The sequence below is a fragment of the Thermothielavioides terrestris genome, chromosome 4 (genome assembly GCF_000226115.1).
Source record: "Thermothielavioides terrestris NRRL 8126 chromosome 4, complete sequence".
In the NCBI taxonomy this organism is placed as follows: domain Eukaryota; kingdom Fungi; phylum Ascomycota; class Sordariomycetes; order Sordariales; family Chaetomiaceae; genus Thermothielavioides; species Thermothielavioides terrestris.
In genome coordinates, this window is record NC_016460.1 from 2211045 (window position 1) to 2228881 (window position 17837).

General features: G+C 58.7%; 5 protein-coding genes across 5 annotated transcripts; 2 read left to right on the plus strand and 3 right to left on the minus strand.

Annotated features, from left to right (window-relative positions):
- Positions 1–55: 55 nt before the first annotated feature.
- THITE_2119242 (uncharacterized protein) lies at positions 56–1125 on the minus strand. The gene is made up of 3 exons (XM_003655444.1): positions 909–1125; positions 600–849; positions 56–480 (listed from the first exon to the last, which is right to left on the minus strand). The coding sequence occupies exons 2-3, from the start codon at positions 626–628 to the stop codon at positions 144–146; spliced, it is 366 nt and encodes a 121-aa protein (XP_003655492.1). The 5' UTR covers positions 629–849; positions 909–1125; the 3' UTR covers positions 56–143.
- Positions 1126–3796: 2671 nt separating this feature from the next.
- THITE_2119245 (uncharacterized protein) lies at positions 3797–6693 on the minus strand. The gene is made up of 5 exons (XM_003655445.1): positions 6397–6693; positions 6299–6322; positions 6044–6190; positions 5280–5936; positions 3797–5220 (listed from the first exon to the last, which is right to left on the minus strand). Exons 1-5 carry the CDS (start codon positions 6446–6448, stop codon positions 4028–4030), a joined length of 2073 nt encoding a protein of 690 aa, XP_003655493.1. The 5' UTR covers positions 6449–6693; the 3' UTR covers positions 3797–4027.
- A 1287-nt stretch (positions 6694–7980) lies between these two features.
- On the plus strand, positions 7981–10633 carry THITE_2119246 (uncharacterized protein). The gene is made up of 3 exons (XM_003655446.1): positions 7981–8892; positions 8952–9005; positions 9064–10633. The coding sequence occupies exons 1-3, from the start codon at positions 8202–8204 to the stop codon at positions 10389–10391; spliced, it is 2073 nt and encodes a 690-aa protein (XP_003655494.1). The 5' UTR covers positions 7981–8201; the 3' UTR covers positions 10392–10633.
- Positions 10634–11216: 583 nt separating this feature from the next.
- Positions 11217–12136, plus strand: THITE_2053343 (uncharacterized protein; the record flags this gene model as incomplete). Its single annotated transcript, XM_003655447.1, has 2 exons — positions 11217–11771; positions 11906–12136. The coding sequence occupies 2 exons, from the start codon at positions 11217–11219 to the stop codon at positions 12134–12136; spliced, it is 786 nt and encodes a 261-aa protein (XP_003655495.1).
- Positions 12137–13470: 1334 nt separating this feature from the next.
- THITE_121843 (uncharacterized protein) lies at positions 13471–16950 on the minus strand (the record flags this gene model as incomplete). Its single annotated transcript, XM_003655448.1, has 4 exons — positions 13471–13533; positions 13618–15363; positions 15579–16651; positions 16923–16950. 4 exons carry the CDS (start codon positions 16948–16950, stop codon positions 13471–13473), a joined length of 2910 nt encoding a protein of 969 aa, XP_003655496.1.
- Positions 16951–17837: the final 887 nt, after the last annotated feature.

The following is a 17837-nucleotide window of genomic DNA, read 5'->3' on the forward strand; positions in this document are numbered from 1 at the left end:
CCTACTCACTACTTGAGTATGCTACTGCGGCTTTCAAGTGAAACCAACCACAACACGGCCTCTAACGGAGCCGTGTAATGAGTCGGTGGCACTTCACAACCGCACCAAGCACACCTCACTCATCATCATTAACTCTCTAATTCCTACCAGCTCACAACCACCACCAAGAAAAACACCACCCACCCTCCTATCCACCACCCCGCCGCCCCGGAGCGTAGCAACGCCATCCTCCTTCTCCTCCCCCCAGGCGCCGCAGAAGTAGTCGAGGCCGTCGTGGCGGCTGAAGCCGAAGCCGAAGCCGAAGCCGTAGCAGCAGTTGCTGCTGTCGTTGTGCTTGTCGTGGCTGGCGGCGCCTGGACGCTCGCGTCCAGCTGCACGTCGGTCGCCTTGGTCCAGCCGAAGAAGTAGATGGGCGCGTCGGCGGGGTCGTCGAGGGTGAAGGTCGTCGTGTTGCTGCTGCTGACGGGGAGCGGGGCGAGGCTGGTTCCGGTGGGTTAGGATACTCTTTTTACATGTAGGGTGGAAGGGGGATGCTTCCGGGTTGTAGGGGGAAAGGGAAAGGGAGGGGGGATTTTGGGGGGGGGGGGGGGCATGCATACGTTTCGTAGATCTCGCCGTCTTCGTCCATGATCCAGCCTGAGGTGATGGATTGGCCTCCTTTGAGGGCGTAGTTGAATGTGTATCTGGGAGAGTTGGTGAGCCCGAGGGCAATCGATGGGGCGGTTTGTGTGAGGACGGGAGCATATATGGCTTACGTTCCGGCGCTTCCAACGTCCGGCGTCAGCGGCATGAACACGACGTTATTTCCGTTTGTCCCGTTTCCCATGAATGATCCGGCGAATACGGTCACTTGCGAAGGAGGTTCAGCGCCGCCGCCCCTTCAAGCAATATGTAGAATTGCGACTTACAGTTGTCGTGTGAGCTCAGCACCAGCGGGTTGGTGCTGTTCCTGCCGGCGAGATCTCTCTTCAACGGCGCGGTGTAGTCGCAGTCGTCAATGATGATCCGGAACTTTCTGTCCTCGCCGAAGCCGCCGTTCGCGACCTGGGCACCGCGAAAGATATTCCAGAGATAGCCGTAGAAGCCGTTGAGCCAGTCAGGGACACATTTGATGCTGGCGCCCTTCCCGCCCTCGGCGGTGCTGGCTGGGTTAAGTCAGCGACGTCAGTCCGTCATGAAGTCAAATCAGAGTAGGGAGTGTGTGTCTATGAATGTTGCGGACGCGCGCATTACCCATGGGGAACTAGGGAGCATCAGCGTATTGTACTCGGACATGCTGTAAGAAGCGGTAGGGTTTGTTGCTTACTTCGTCGCAGTTATATCCGGGTGGACATTCTAGTTACACGCCCATGAGATCAACCAACTGTCTCCTTACTGGTGACACTTGGGACTAGACTCACGGAGGCCGCCGCCGCATCCGGACGCGCGTCTGTTGGCCCTGGTTTTCTTCCGATTCTCTTTGCCCGGGCCGTTCCAGGTAAACTCGACGTGGCCGTTCTCCTTGTAGTATTTCTTGAGTCCTGGCTCAACATCAGCCATCCTGAAACAGCACGCAGGTCGGTCGTAGTCCCTCTCCAAGGGGTAGATATCTTCACCTTCGCAGATGTTCTCATGAATCTACAACGACGCCCTCAGCTTTCTGCCACTTCATTACGCTTCCAGTTCGCCCCCTGGGAGACCAGCCACAGACTCCTGGCACTCACCTCATCCGTAATTCCCTTGACGTTCGTGAACTTCAGGGTGGGCAGACATCTGCTGGTGGCGCAGTAGGGGCCCAGCTGGTCGGTGCAGCACTTCCAGCCCTGCGGGCAGGCCTGGCGCATGCCGCTGCAGCAGAAGTAGCCCGGCTTCGCGCAGGCCACGCCGTCGCAGCACGCGTGGCCCTTCTCGCAGAAGCCGTCGCCGCAGCACACGCCTGTCGAAGGCGCGCAGTGGTTGTTGTCACAGCACTTCTCGTTCGAGAAGCACACCGTGTCACCGCAGCAGCTACCGCCCGGCGGCGCGCACGCGTTGCTAGAGTTTTTGGGTAGCGTCTCAGCTTGGGAAGGAGGATATTTACCTCACCGGGAGAGAGGAGGAGAAGGCGGTGAATAATGTGAGGGCGGGCAACTTACACGCCAGGGCAGCAGGTCGTTCCGTCCTTGCATGCGTATCGCGTGCCCGGGCAGCACTGGTAGCCGGGCCGTGCGCAACTCTTTGTGTCGAGACAACAGCTATCGCCAATGGGGCAGCTCCACGCGTGGTTAGTCGGGCAGCACTCGAAGCCGGGCTCATGGCAATATTCGCCGTCGCCGCACTGCGTTGTGAGTAGTCAGCTACACTACTGGCATGCTTTGTGAATGTGGGAATGGTGGATGAGGGATGGAAGATGGGGGAACCTGGAATGGGGAATGGGGAATGGCCCCCCTACATCGATGGTGCCAATCGGACACGTCCTCTCCTGCCGCTTGAAGGCGCCTCCAAAGACGCCGAGTTTCAGCGATCCGTCCGCTGGGCCGAGCTTGATGCCCAGCTCAGGACCGCTGGATACGCTCGCGTTGCCATACTGAAGCGGAGACAAGTGGTTGTCGAGCCCTGAACACTCAGTTAGCCAGAAACAGATGAAGGTTCTACGGGTAGGTGCAGAAACTTGCCTCCGATATAACAATGTACTGCAGTCGTGAGAGCTGCAGCAAGGACTCCCAGAGGCCGATGACACAGCATATCTGTTGTTCCGGGGTCTTGGCTTACAACAACAAGAGGAGGCCAGACAGCTAGGTAGGTAGGACCGGTTGTGAACTAAAAACCAGTGCTTTACTAGACGGTTAGAATTATCAGAATGACTAGGAAAAGGTGCTGGAGCATAATCCGCAGTGGTGATAGCGACGCCCGGGGCCCTGCAGTGGTAAGACCAAGCAACAATCTCGAGTGCAGTTCTCAGTAACTCCTACTTCCGCCTTTTCCCTGACCGACTCTGGTCGTTCTAGTATATATATAGCCTGACTGTTCTCTGCATTGGAGGCGGCACTTCATGAGCCGCCTAGCCAAGACCCAAGTGCTCTTCATCAATTCCATCCCCTCCTCGCCTTCCCTGTGTGGGGGAGGCACAGCTCTGAGATCGGCAGCCAAGCTCCAAGCCACCCTCACCAAGCAATGGCGAGGCTGCGTCGAGCTCGGAGCAACTTCATGCTGGGCTGACACCGGCCCCCGGCTTCTGGGACCTACTGTGAAGTTGTTTGCAGAAGATGGACAAGGCGAGTATGTGCCAAGCTGCAGTGCAACCTCATCCAGCACACCTCTCCACTTCTCTGGGCAGCAATCAACATCAACATCACTGTGCTATGTATGAATAATCAAGTCATTCCGTTGACTGAGGCTGAACGGCCCTCCTCCCTTCTTCCGGGAAGCCAGTTCCAGTCACGAAACCGACAAAACCAAACCCTCCCAGTTCCCTTGTCACAGAATCGACAAAACCTAACCCTCCATTTCCCTTCCCTGCCAGCCTTCCGCGAGGCTCCCAGACGAGGCAACAGCTTACCAGACTGACTCCTACCTAGCCAGGTAGGCAGTGAGATGATGCAACTCATTCACTTCCCCTGGCGCGTTGTTTCCTCTAGTTCGTTGGTGTCAATCCAATATTGAGTTTTGAACACACACGAGTGTCGGATCGGCGCCGTCTCCCCGAGCCTGCTGCTCAATGCCTGGTGGTAGTACATACTCTCAAGAACTGAGCTGGTGGGCCGGATGAGGATGCTTTCTTCCAATGGACCAGTCCATTCATCGCTATATGGCGGTAGTAGTAGTGCTAGTATCCCCGCGTTGACGCTATCGTACGCACGCCAAAAATAAAAGCGAAAGAAAAAAGGAGAGAGAAAAAAACAGACCCAACCACCAACACTTCTAATCCCGGGCGCCTGAACGCCGGTAATAATGCCCAGTATCATCGCATCGTCCCACCCATTCATTTAGATACCCCGGTATGTACACCGCACCAACCCCAGCCGGAAGAAAGGGAAACAGGCAAAGACTACACCTACAGCCCGTCAGCTCAATGCGACCCCGAACCGCCGCCTCCGCCGCCGCGCCCGCTGCCCCCATCGAGCAGCAGCTTCGGCTTGATGAAGTCCTCATCCAGCTGCCGAAACAGCGCCGTCGGATCCTCGGCGCTCAGAAGCTGCCGGATCGCCGCCGTCGCCGTGAGCGGTTGCTGGTGGTGTTGCTGTTGGCCGCCGGCCGCGTCCGCCGCCGGCGCATGCTGCCTGCTCGAGGATCCGCCCTCGTACGCCGCCGCCGAGCCGTCCCCGCCCGCAGAGAGCAAGGGGCTGGACCTGCTCCGGGGTACCGGCGCGGGCGGCGGCAGGTCCGAGATGTCGATGTCGCTGCCAAAGTCCGAGTCCGTGTTGCTGCCCGACGCGCCAAGCAGTTCGGACCGCTCCAGATCGTTGTTGCCCGCCTTGGCGGCGCGGCTGCGGCTTCTGCTGCCGTGTCGGAGCGGCGCCGTGTTTGGGGACCGGTGTCCGGACGCCCAGCCGTTCCTGTCGGTGCTGGTCGCACAGCCGTTCCCTCCTCGGGCGCTGGCTGCGAGGTTGTTGTTCACGCTGCCCAGTGGCAGGACGGAGTCGCGGTTGCGGCCGGCGCGCGGGTTGTAGCCGATGGCGGTGTCGGAGCGCTTGTACAGGCCGCCGCCGATGGCTTCGATGTCGAACTCGTCGTCCGAGTCAATGTCCTCGGTCACGCCCGTCCGAATGCCCAGAATCTCGAGCATGCGGGCCGTGGTCCCGCCGAAGATGATGACTGTTAGGACGACCACGACGAGCACGGTGGCCTGGAGCGCCTGGGTTTCCTTGGCCGTGAAGAGAGCGGATAGTGCGACGCCGACTGCACCGCGCAGGCCGGCCCAGAAAAGCATCGCTTGATAGCTGAAGGGAAGCTCGTCCGCTTCCTCGCGGCCCTGGCGGCGGGCGCGGTAGCGGATGACCCAGTTGATCGCTTTGGACAGGGGGAAGACGGCCAGGTACCTGGCCGCGCAGACTGCGAGGACCGTGACAATGATCAGGAGCGGCTGGTACACCAGGTTTTTCTCGGTGAAGAGGGCTAGGCCAAGATAGATAAAGATAAAGTTCTCGGATAGCTGGGCAAGCACTTGGAAGATATATTTCGTGGTCAGCTGCGTCCGGCGGGACATGTTGAAGTAGGCGTAGTGTTTGAGCGTGATTCCGCAGAACAGCAGCGCGACGATCCCTGGGACGAACGCAGTAAGCACCTCCCCCTACCAGCTGGCGCCGCCTTGAGCCACGTACCGGACATCCCAATGGCTTGAGCGAAGAAATAGGTCGCGTAGGCGATCAAAACCACCAGACAACTCTCGATGCCCGGATACCGTCTAACGTAGGTGTACTTCAGCCCGAGGGCAGTCATGACGCCCACCAGGGCGCCAATGGCCAGGCTGCCGAAGAACTCGGACAAGAAGTACCAGATGCCGTGGAGGAGGCTCCAGATGCCGATGCCGCCTCCTTTGCCGCCGGCACTCTGGGCCGACTCGAAGATGACGATGGCAACGGCATCGTTCAGGATAGACTCGCCGAAGATGACGGTGTAGAGCTTCGGGTCGACCTTGAAGGTGTTGAAAATGGCCAGGATCGTGACGGGGTCCGTGGCCGACAGGGTTGCACCAACCGAGATGGCGTCGATCCACGTCACGTTGAGGCCCTCGAGCGAGATGGCCGTGTAGAGCCACAGCAGCACGCCGATGACAACGGCCGAGATGAATGTGCCGGCGAAGGCGAAGGTCAGGATGGTGCCGATGTTCCGGAAGAAGTTTGCCTGGTGAAGCTCGTAGCCGGACGAGAGGATGATTGGAGGCAGGAGGAGGTTGAAGAAGTACTGGTAGTTGAAGTTGACGAGATCACGGATCGAGTCGAAGCCGGAGACGCGCAGAATTAACCCGACAGTCATGCCTAGATACGGGTGAGAGCGAGGGCGTCAGTCCGGCATGAACAGAGGAGTTTGGGGACGGGAGGCCGGGGCAGGGGCAGGAGCTGGGGCTGGGGCTGGGGCAACGCACCGGCAAAGATGGAAATGACGGTCTCGTGGATAGCCGTAATCTTCCGCTGCTGCATCGTGTAGCTGGTGCAGAAGGCTACGATAAGCAGCATTATGAGAATGAAGATGGCCCATGATGCATTGTTTTCCTGCTTCGGGGCGTCCGAGCCTGGCGCAGCGGGTCAATCAACGTTAGCTCGTGGTCGAGAGTCAATCGAGGGGGAGAGTCAATCGAGGGGAAGGGGCGCTGCGTGCAGCGCGTTGGCGGACGGCATACCGGCTGGGTCCTCTTCTTCTCTCCCTACGGCAGGTTGTTAGCAGCCGCACGTTGCCGAGCCATTCTTTGGGAATGGGTGATGGATGTGCGTTACGCACTGGCAAGCCCCATGAGGGAGCCGGTGACAGCTTGCGCGAGCATGGCGGACATGTCGCCAGGGCTTGGCCCGGTTGCGCGCCCGCGGCGACTCGGGACTCGCGACTAAAGCGCTGCGGCAGCTTCGAGAAGGCAAGCGGCGTGGCGCGCGACACTCACGCGGTGTGGCTGGAGGACGGCGGAAAGGACATGAACTTGACACGCGAAGGCGCAAGAAGACGACGTGTAAGCCGGTCCGGTCGGGTCGATCCGTGCAGCATGCAGTGACATCGGAATCTTGGAGAATTGGACGAAGTCGCCAGCTTTCCTTGGCCGCGCCGTCCCACCAAGATCGCGGGCCCACAAACGGACTACGGGAGGACCAGCCAATCAACGCAAACAGCCACTAGTTAACACGAGTTAGGTCAGGTAGTTAAGAGTAAGGCAGACAAGGGGTTGGATGGCGGTTTGCGCCACCCCGCCCAAGACGCATGGCCCGGATTTGCATGGGAAGCCTCTGGACCAGGATTAATATTAACGACGCTGAGTCTCCTGTGGTATTCGAGGCTGAGTTCATGATGCGGTAGTTAGATAGCTAGGTCAGCAACCTAGCTACTGCAATTGTACGGATTACAAGGATCGCACATCACCGCCAGTGTATATAAGGTACTCCGTACCTTACATCCGATATGCGAAAAGGTGCCGAACGGGGTACCGGCCCCGGGCTTTTGCGAAAGCGTTCGGAGTATCAGCAGCTAACGTAGTGTACACAAGTCGAGTTGCTGTACCGTATCTTGGTGAGCCCCTGGACAGTGCGCATCGGTAGGCCGCTGAGCCAACCATCCCGAATGTTGAGATTCCAAGGCAACAAGAGAACTTATAACTAAAGAGCCTCCGACCCAGGAAGGTGCCCTGCGGTTGGCAGGCCGGAGGTGGGCAGAATCATACTGCCGGTGCAGTCCACTCGTTTGAGAACCGGCCGGTGCCTGCTCAGCACAGTAAAAATACTGTACGCTTGCGGGCTCTGGGTGCTCCATACGGAATACATACACAGTACAGAGTACAGTGTCAACGCCCAGACTTCTTGCCGGCCGGCGGGCAGGTGTCAGGTGCCAAAGTCCGGGGAAGTGGGTTTCAGAAGCCAGGGCAACCCATCATCGTCATCATCCATCCCGTCAGCCAACTGCATCCCCAGGACGCTTGTGTCGCCGATTCCATTTCCATCTGTACCTCTCGTGTTGGGTGGGTGTTCCAGACCCGTGCCGCTCGGCGTTTGCCTCAGAAAGTTGCCATTTGTGGACCGCACACACAGCACGGCTGCCGCCATCCTCCTGCATTCGCTGCTCATCGTTAGGCAGATGAACGTTAACGTGAACGTTAACTAGTGTAGTGGCTGGCCCAGCCTCGGATCCCGGGGCTGACCCGATCTGCGCCTTGCATCCAACCATTCAGTTTACGATCCACCAACCCTTTCGAATTGGATGGCGACGGTCTCGTGGCACTCTTTCACCTGACCGCCTGATGCCCAAAATCAACATACCTAAATAACATTGAATACGTCGAATACATTTCGAACTTGATACTCGCGTCCTCATCAAAGTCGAACTCCACCGTTCCGGTTTCGCGGAGCGCCCAGTGCCGAGCTCAGGCCCACCTCGCCTGCTTGCGACACACGACCACTTGGCCGAGTGCGACCGAAGCCAGCGCCCGGCGTTGCACAATCGAAAGTACACGGGCTCGATAGGCTCTTGTGGAACGGGTAGTTGAGCACGACGTCGAGTCGAGTTCGGCAACAGAACAGCCGCTGCTGCTGTTTCCTCTGCCTCGCATGACGTCGTCAGTCGCGACACCTGCTGATCCGGCCCGCCCGCCGACAGACAACGGGGACCACGCCCCCCTGCCAAGCAGCTCAACGAGAAAATCGACCGAAGAAGCGACGCCCGGCTCCCAAAACGGACCGGCCGGACACCAAGAGCGGCAGCAGCAATTTCAAGATGGGCTAGATGAGCAGTCACCGCTGTTGTCTCCGAGCACCAGCTCGGGGGAGGATGATGCCCTGGTGGGCGACCAGCCCGCTGCCGGGGGCGGGGGAGACGACGAGCACCAGAAGACCAAGAGCATCTGGTACCTCATCCTCCTGACCATAAGCATCGGGGGCCTGCAGATCGCCTGGTCCGTCGAGATGTCCAACGGCTCGCCGTATCTGCTGTCGCTGGGCCTCAGCAAATCGCTGATGGCCCTGGTCTGGATTGCCGGGCCGCTGTCGGGCACCCTGGTGCAGCCGTACGTCGGCATGCTGAGCGACAACTGCCGCATCCGCTGGGGCAAGCGCAAGCCGTTCATGCTCGGCGGCGCCGCTGCTACCATTGTCTCCCTCATGTTCCTCGCTTGGACGAAGGAGATCGTTGGCGGCTTCCTCGGCTTGTTCGGGGCTGCCCCGGACTCGGATTTTGTGAAGGTCTCAGTCATCGTCACTGCCGTCCTCTTTGTCTATGTCCTCGACTTCGCTATCAACACGGGTGAGGTTCTAGATCACGTCTGCGCGAGAGAGTGGGTGAACGCTGACGGCCCGGGGCAGTGCAGGCGGCGATTCGTGCCTTCATCGTCGATTGCGCACCCACGCATCAACAAGGTCAGGCGTCCCTTTCTTTTACAGCGCCCCCCAGTCAGACGCTAACCCGTCTCTGCAGAGAGTGCAAATTCCATGGCTAGTCGCTTCGTCGGCCTGGGGAACATCGCCGGCTATCTGGCCGGCTATCTGAACCTACCTTCATATCTCTGGTTCTTCGGCGATACGCAGTTCAAAGACCTCTGCGTCATCGCCAGCATTGCTCTCGGCGGCACGATTCTCCTGACCTGCCTCCTGATTCGCGAGAGGGACCCCCGACTGGATGGTCCGCCAGCCAAGGACAAGCCCGGCATCTTGGCCTTCTTCCGGAAAATCTTCACCTCGATCCAGCGGCTCCCGCCCCAGACCAAGAAGGTCTGCCAGGTCCAGTTCTGCGCTTGGATCGGCTTCTTCCCCATGCTTTTCTACACGTCGGCCTACATCGGAGAGATCTACGCCGAGCCGTACCTCGAGCAGAACCCCAATATGACGCCGGAAGAGCTTGACCGGCTCTACGAGAATGCCACCCGAGAAGGGACTTTTGCCTTGCTCATCTTCGCCATCATAAGCCTGGCCACCAACGTATTCCTTCCGTTCTTCATCGAGCCGACCTACGAGACCCAGCCTAACGTCACGGCCGACGCGCCCGGAGAAGCACCCGCCTTGCTCAAGGACTACGGCGACGAGAAGAAGTCCTGGCTGGATTACCTGATCATCCCGGGCTTCACTCTTCGCCGCGCCTGGATGTTCTCGCAGATACTCTTCACGTGCAGCATGCTCTGCACCGTGTTCGTGCGCTCCGTCACTGCTGCCACGGTGCTGATCGGCCTGGTGGGCATCACGTGGGCGCTGACGCTCTGGGCGCCTTGGGCCATCATTAGCGCCGAGATCTCGCACCGCGACGAGCTTCGCCGCGCCCGGTACGCCGAGCGCAACCTCTCCCCCAGCGGCCGCGGTGCCGTCACGTCGCTGGACGGCTACTCGTCCGATGAGAACCGCGACAGGGACCTCAACGACGACAAGGAGGAGGAAGCAGCCGACCAGGCCGGCGTCATCCTGGGCATCCACAACATGGCCATCGCCGCGCCGCAGATCATCGCCACCGTCGTCAGCAGCATCATCTTCCGCGTCTTCCAGAAGCCGCGCGGCGTGCCGGGCGACCACAGCATCGCCATCGTGCTGGCCCTCGGCGGCATCACCGTGCTCATCTCGGCCTTCTTCATCCACCGCATCCGCGACGACCCCGGCCTGCCGGTGGACGTCATGTGCGCCGTCGAGGACGGCGAGCCGAGCAGCAGCCGGCCCAGCACCGCGCACAGCCGGTCGCGGTCGCATGAGCAGTTGCCGCGCGCGAGTCTGGAGAGGGCGGCCCTGGTGAGGAATAAGAGTTTTGGGGGCATGGAGTATTGAGGATGGGGGAAGAGGGAGCGAGAAGATGTGGTTTTTTGTCGCTTTTGTTCTCCAACATATTTAGGTAGTCTGCTTGCCTGCTTGAGGAGTTGAGTGCGCAGGTGGCTGCGGCTGGTATACTTGGCGTCAATCTTGGAAAGAGGGGGGCCCGGGGGGAGGTGAGGCTTTGGATTTGGCCCGGGCGTTGGATGGCGCGGCATACGGAATCTCCTTACCGGGCTCGGGTGCATTGCTTGAGGAGTATCCTATCTTAGGATCATGTGCCAAGGCATTTCAGGACTATATAGCAGATATTCCGTGCCTTTTGTACTTGCGTTGTACTGCACCTGGGTGGGCTCAGCATCGCGTGCGTGATTCTTTCTGCTGGGTCTAGACGGGCTGCTCCCCCCAGCAACCCCTTCACCATGATCATCATTGTGGGGTCCCCTGGCGACGGACGGGAGTGAAGTAACAGGCTAAACTCAGCGAGTCCAGATTCCATAAATGATTCCAATCTCATTACAAGTTCCGGAGGCTCACGTCCGTATACTTGGATTAACTACTATCTCGCAACGGACCGTAGTGCCCTTGTTAAATGGGCCATCTAATTGCCGTTGCGACAGGGCAGCAGTCGGGCGTATGATGTATCTGGCCTTCCGCCGCGGGCCCGATCTCGCAATCTCGCAAGATGATTCCTTACGATTGCGAAGATGGCCCGTATAATAAATAAGACTTCAGGCCATACCGGGTGACCTGGTTCAGCGTTCGGTTGCTCAACCTGCTGCTTTACGACCACCCCTGACCAGCCCCCCCTTCCCATCTTTTCCTCGTCCCGCATAACCAACCATGAAAGTAGCAGCAGCAGTGCTCACGGCCCTCGCGGCCTCGGCCGACGGCGCGGTGCTCTGGGACGGGCGGTTCAACGACCTGTCCTCGTCGCAGGACCTGCTGACCTGGTCGTGGAGCAACCAGGTCGGGCCCTACCAGTACTACATCCACGGCTCGGGCTCGGTCGACAAGTACATCAACCTGTCGCCGAGCTACAAGAACCCGAACGACACGGTGTCGAAGCAGGGGGCGCGCTTCACGCTCGACAGCACGGCCTACTGGAACGGGCAGAACATGCGGCGCATCGAGCTGATCCCGCAGACCAAGGCGGCCATCAACAAGGGCAAGGTGTTCTACCACTTCAGCCTGATGCGCAAGGACACCAACCCGCCCAGCGTCAACCGCGAGCACCAGATCTGCTTCTTCGAGAGCCACTTCACCGAGCTCAAGTACGGCTGGATCAGCGGCGAGGCCGGGACCAGCAACCCCAACCTGCAGTGGATGACCAGCCAGCAGAGCCACTGGAAGACGGAGTGGAAGGCCGGCGTGTGGCACAACGTCGCCTACGAGATTGTCAGTAAACATATCCCACACATACCATTCATTCCACCACCGCCCCGCCACTCTCAATCAGGAACGTTGCATGCTGGTCATATATTATGAGGGAAATTCAGGGGGAGGCTGACCTGAACTGTCATGACCAACAGGACTTCAGCGCCAACACGGTCGGCTTCTGGCACTCGGAGGGCGGCGACCCGCTGAAGCAGGTGGTGGCGCCCGTGTCGGCGTCGACGTCGTCCAACGGCGCCGACTGGCACCTGGGCGTGCTGGAGCTGCCGCGCTCGGGCTACGCGGACGCCACCGAGGACTTCTACTTCTCGGGCGTGTACATCGAGGACGGCACCATCACGACGACCATTGGCGGGCCGGGTGTGTGAGAAGCTGTTGTCGCTGTCACTTTGTTTGTTGTCTGAGTGGATGTGGTTGGCTAACTAACACATACCTAGCATAATGAGGCCAGGGAATCGGAAGAGGCACAGAGAGGCATGTTAGTCGGAGTCTGGTCGGATGGAGAGGACAAACTGCTGTGTTTACGACTAGAGCATCCCAATCAGAATCCAATGCATTCACTACCACGTTCTCTGACGTAGAAAGGGAGGGCCGGATAGAAAGGGAAAAAGGAAGTGAAAAAGAAAGTTAAAAAACATCTTCGGTGGACTATAGACGGCGTGGCGATGGGGAACCATTCATTGAGCCTCGGGCAACTCGATGGGCATTGTCAGTTGCTCTTGTTTTCTCCGTTGGCATGTGCCGGTCGTCGCCGTGTAATCGGGCCAGTTGATCAAGGGGAGGTCCATGAGCACAAGCATGGCGATGAGTTTGAAATTCTAGTTTCGTGTCGTTCAGGGAGGTAGTCGTATGGACCTGGCAAAAATGCTCGACGGACGCATCAACGGCAGCTGGAGCAAGGAAACCCTCCCCTCCGCTCAGCCTTGTAAAAACCGCACACCAGGACACATCCCACAGCGTCGAATATTGTCCAATCGCCCCATTGTCCGATCACTCGACCGCTCCCACAACCGAGGGGCAAGGCCCCAAGGATCCAGCATTCATTCCACAACTATGGCATGGGACATCCCACGGGCACGTTATCGCCCGAACTCGACGACGAGCTCAACACCAGCTCAACAATACCACCTAACTTGGACAAGCACGCCCCAACCATAGAAGTGGCAGGCAAGTAGCGATGCAAACAACCGGCAGCAAGCGCCGAATCTTCTGTTATAATAAGGGTATCGTAATATCATCAAGGAGAACGAAATACAGCCAGTAAGACAACAGCCCCAACCCGGTGGGTTAAAAAAAAAACAACATGGCCTGCAGGCCAGCCTTGCCAGTGTTGGCGGGGATTTCATCGCCGAACAAAAAGAAAATCCAGCCCCGCCGCGTCAACATCAACGTTGTCACCAAGTGTTCTGCTCTTAGTGGCTCATACACGCCAGCAAGGGATCTTGGTGATTTGTTGTAACTGTAGCACCAGGAGCAGCACACCCCCCACCCACACCCCGAAAGTCTCTCGGACTCTGAAACAGGCGTGGGAGTAGTAAGAAGAAGAACGTGGAAGTGTTAAAATGGTAAAAGAAAGGAAGGAACAAAACATGCGTCAAGGTCGTAATGCATGGCCGCCAAATGGGGTCCAGGGAGGAGGAGGACGAGGAGGTGCCCTGAATATGTATGCGGGACAGGATGCTGATGCTGTCGCTGCCGAGCCTCACACAGCGCCCCTGAGTCGCTGCTTTCGAGCGAGCCAGTCCCCGAGCAGATTGTCGAGCCGCTACACACGCGCACCATCTTCGTCAGCAAACCCATCACAGGACAAGCACCAAAGGCATACAGAGAAGAAAACACAAAAACTCACAGTCGTTATCTCGGCCAACTTTGCATTCTGCTCCCGGAACAGCGACCCGGCAATGGGGTGATCCGATCCGACGGGATCGACGTTGTTCTTGTCGTACACCACGACCAACAGATCCCGGACCTCGGACCCGGAGTCGAAGAAGGCGCGCAGGCTGGCGTCGTCCCACGACTCGGACCTCGTCGTCGACGGCGGCGTCGACGTCTTGTGGCCAGCCGCGTCGGCGTCCTCGTGCTCGATGAGCTCGGGCGACGGCGACGAGCGGGGCGAGGCCCGGTCTTCTTCTTCCTGGCTCGAGTTGTCGACCATGAGCGGCGGCGGGTGGGTGACAGGCGAGACCTGCACGGGCGATTCGGACAGCCGCTCGGCAGTTTGTTGCGATGCTGCCGGCGCTGTGGCTGCAGGTCCGCGCGTGTCTGGCTGCGCACCGCCTGGTGCCGGCTGGACGGCTTGGTCGGGTGAGGGAAGATCGCCCAAGGGCTGCGGTTGGCGCTGCCCAACCTCTTCGGGTGCCGGCGCGGGCTTTGTCGGCGCGGGCGTGATGTCCTCATCCGAGTCGAACTCGTCGAGCTCCATACGCGACCTCGCCGTTGTCGCCTTTGCCGGCCTAGGCTCTGCTCTCGGAGCCATTGATGGCCCTGTTTTCCTTGGGGACGTCTCGCGGCTTGGCCGTTGATCTCGGGGATTGGTCTCCTGCGACGCCTTCGGGCTCGACTCGACCAGACGCATCGAGGCCGGGGGAACATTGGAGACGTTGTTGACCCTGCCTTCAGACAAGAAAGTCTTAACATCCATACCGTTGTCTCTGGTATTACTGTTAGATTTCCCTGTCGGACTCGGCTCCGTCCTGGGTTGTTGCTTGTGCAACTTGCTCGGATTCCTCTGAGGCGCCGCTTTCTCTGCTGACGCCTGCGGGTCGTCTTCCTCGACATCCCTCTCCGGGGCGTCCGCATCCATGGACCGCTTGCCGAAGGAATCGTCATCCTCGTCTCCTTTCGCCTTCCTATCTTTCCGGGAGAAGAAGCCCCGAAAGCCGCCGGACTTCCTGTCTTTTTCTTTATCCTTCTTCCTCTTCTTGTCGTCCTTGCTGAGGGAGCTATCCCTGTCTAGTTTGTCTAGGCTGGGGCGTTGCTTCACATCCCTGGACTCGCTGGAAGTCCGTGGCCCATTGTCGTCACGGAGCAGGTTCGGGGTCAAAGTGATCTTCTTGGTTTCAACCGTGTCGTCCTTGAAGAAGGAGTCCCGAACGGTCCCGTTGCTGGTTTTCTTTGGCCCATCCGACGCTGCCTTGATCTCTGAAGCCTCTTCGGCCACTCGGGATGCGGCCTTGTTGGCCGTTGACGAGTCGGGTCCGGCGCTGGCTTCTTCCTGCTTCGATTCGGATTTGGCGGCCTTCTGCTGTGATCTTGGCTTCAACGGTTCCACTTTGGCTGTCTCGTCGTCCATCTCCAAGTCGCTGGTGGATTGATGAGATTGTTGAGTCTGCTGCCCTTGCTGCCCTTGCTGTCCTTGCTGCCCTTGCTGCCCTTGCTGCTGCTTCTGCTGCTTCTGCTGCTGTTGCTGCTGCTCCTGCTGCTGCTGCGCGGAAAGAGCAGCTTCATCTTCTTCCTCCGTCGAATAATCAACGTCAGAGTAATCGACATATGTTGGGGCGGCAAACTGGACGGTCTTGGTCTTCCTTCTCTTCATGGCCGACCGAATAGTATTCCGGGCCTTGTCGGGCTGATCTCCAAGCATAGACGCAGATAACTGCATCACATCAGTAGGAATTCGACGAAGGACAAAGCCTAACTCAGCTTACGTCCACGTTCCGGTGCTTGTTCAGTCGAGCAAGTCGCTCTGTCGGTGTTTCGATATGTTCGGCGGGAAGGTAGCCTGTGAGGACCGCCGTTAGTTGTTTGCGATCGACTCCCTCGGAGTTCTGGCCCCGGCTCACCAATGCTGCTGTCTTTGACGACGCGCACCAGCCACCAGTAGCTGTTACTGTCGTCAAGGAGGACCATAGTGTCCCCCTTTGTCGCGTTGGCCTGGCCTTCGACGGTAGCTACGAAGGTGTGGAGAGCGTAGACGAAATCGAAGTCGATGTCCTCTGTATCTTGTAAGCACTCGCCACCCCATCCCGAGTCGATGAATCTAGGGTCAGGAACTCCAGAAAAGTCGCCATCATCATCTTCATCATCAGACACGTAAGGTATCGTCAAGTCGTGTTCGCCGTCGCCTTCCTGCGTCCCGTTGCCGCTCTCGCCAGTACCATGTCGTGCCCCTCGGTTTCCGGCAATCAAATCCTCAATGAGGACATCACCCCCAGCCGCAATCCGGACCACTTTGTCGTCGCGTACCGGCTCGTCCAGATCGCCTTCGATGAAGCCGTCTACTTCGAACTCACCGTCTTGATGATGATTATGAAGATGATGATGGCGACGGGCGCTAGAAAGAGAGCAAGACTGTACAACCACGCGCTGACACTCTTCTTGGTCGCCTCCTCTCAATGGCAGATGGTCAGGACTCTCGAGGTACGGAGACGAGGACCTCGGATCGCAGACATCAGGCGAAGCCAAGCGGGTCTGCCGCATGACTGATGGCGAGAGGGGAGAGATGCTGTCGGCAGAGAGAGTCGGAAGAGCGAAGGCGGACCCACCATCCTCGATTGAAGGGGAACTTGAGATCTTGTCCATCAGGTCGTCGTCCATGTCGACCTCGGCGTCTCCGTCCAAGTCATCGTCGGCATCCTGGCCGGAGAGGCCGCCGTTCTGGGCGATCGCCAGAGCATCCTGCTGGGCGGCGCCGGAGCGCATGTTGTCGGCACCGCCGGTCGTTCGCTGGCCGTCGGGGGCCGAGCCGAGGTGGAGGGCGTGTTGCTGGATCTCGTCCGCGTCCGGGTTCCACGAGAGACGGGGGGACCGGAGATTTTCGTCGGCAGTCTCCGCGGCGACCTCGCGCAGCGTCTCGGCCTGGTGTGGAGCGAGCGATCCGTCAGGCGTCGGCCTGTGGTGTCTTTGGGCGGAGGGCGCCTCGTGGGCTTGGAGGTCAATGGTGTCTAGGGAGGAGGGCAAAGTCAGAAAAACGGCCCGACAGTTTCAGCGCGGCACGGACTGGGGCGCGACTGGGGCACAGAGGTAGTCCGTAAGGCAACCGCCGTGGGAAGAATGGAAGGCAGGCCGGCCGGTGTGGGTCGTGGGTTTTGGGGCTTTCGCAGGCACAAGGCACGACAAACCGGGCCACAGCGGGCGCTCATCACAGGCAGGGGCAGGCGAGATGAAGGGGGAGCATGGGGAGCATGGGGAAGCCAGCACATGGTAACGACATACCAGCGCGAATGATCTGTGGCCGGGTCATGGTGGATGACGGACTGGTTGGCTCATGCGTGAAACGCCCCGCAAACGGATTCCAGAAGACGTAACGTGAGAAAGCATGTGCTTCTCGGGGTCGTGATGCTCGTAAGGCGGCCAACGTCTGGGTGTTGGCTCAATTGCAGCTGCGCTTTTCGCTTTTTCCTGGGACGAAATTGGAACCCCTGAAGCTGCCCACAAGCGCCAGCTGCGGCTGGCACTGCAGGCCGGGTTCTGCAGGTTTGGGCTAGGCTTGGCGCCCGAGTGTTGCACAGCGTCGCATCGAGATCATCGAAGTCGATTGAGCAAGATGTTCTGTGTTATCGATTGCGCGCGTGCCACGCAGTATCAACGGATTTTCCTTTTCTTTTATTCTTCTTTTTTTGTGTTGCCTATGATTGCTGAGTGGCGGTACGGAAGTGCAAACCGCGCAGTCCAAATATACCACGGTGCCCGTTCCGCAATGTAACTTTCAGATATCAGGCTGTTTTTGGAAGGCAGCAGCAAAGTTGGTCGATAGGTGGTCCCGGCGCCTCCACTAGTTAGCACGTGCCTTGTGCTGAAACGAAACCCGCGCTGGTTTCCAATCCAGGAAGGAATGGAAGGAATTTTACTTCACATTGAGTACAGAATACCTTAGTCATTCCGTCCCGTATTCCGTGCTCCGCTGTCTCCCTCACTGAACAGTCGGGGCGCTGCACCTAACCACAACATTTACACACGATTAACTAGAACGTATCATCGAGGTCCGTTCTGCTTCAAGCTGTTGACGGATGATACGAGATATGGAACATTGCGGCCACCTAGTTCTGTGATATGACTGCTTGAGACGGCTTCGGGGCCGGATGGTTCCATGAACGCCGTACAGACGGAACACAGAGATCCTTTTACTGC

Excerpts from the sequence above, each read along its gene's own strand:
- THITE_2119242 (XM_003655444.1), bottom strand. The coding sequence starts at position 628 with ATGGACGAAGACGGCGAGATCTACGAAAC. Across the intron at positions 481-599 it reads GACGGCGAGATCTACGAAAC|CCTCGCCCCGCTCCCCGTCA; the intron begins GTATGCATGCCC and ends CACCGGAACCAG.
- THITE_2119245 (XM_003655445.1), bottom strand. The coding sequence starts at position 6,448 with ATGTCCGCCATGCTCGCGCAAGCTGTCACCGGCTCCCTCATGGGGCTT. Across the intron at positions 6,323-6,396 it reads CTCCCTCATGGGGCTTGCCA|GGAGAGAAGAAGAGGACCCA; the intron begins GTGCGTAACGCA and ends AACCTGCCGTAG. Across the intron at positions 5,221-5,279 it reads TCAAGCCATTGGGATGTCCG|GGATCGTCGCGCTGCTGTTC; the intron begins GTACGTGGCTCA and ends CGTTCGTCCCAG.
- THITE_2119246 (XM_003655446.1), top strand. The coding sequence starts at position 8,202 with ATGACGTCGTCAGTCGCGACACCTGCTGATCCGGCCCGCCCGCCGACA. Across the intron at positions 8,893-8,951 it reads CGACTTCGCTATCAACACGG|TGCAGGCGGCGATTCGTGCC; the intron begins GTGAGGTTCTAG and ends GGCCCGGGGCAG. Across the intron at positions 9,006-9,063 it reads CGCACCCACGCATCAACAAG|AGAGTGCAAATTCCATGGCT; the intron begins GTCAGGCGTCCC and ends CCGTCTCTGCAG.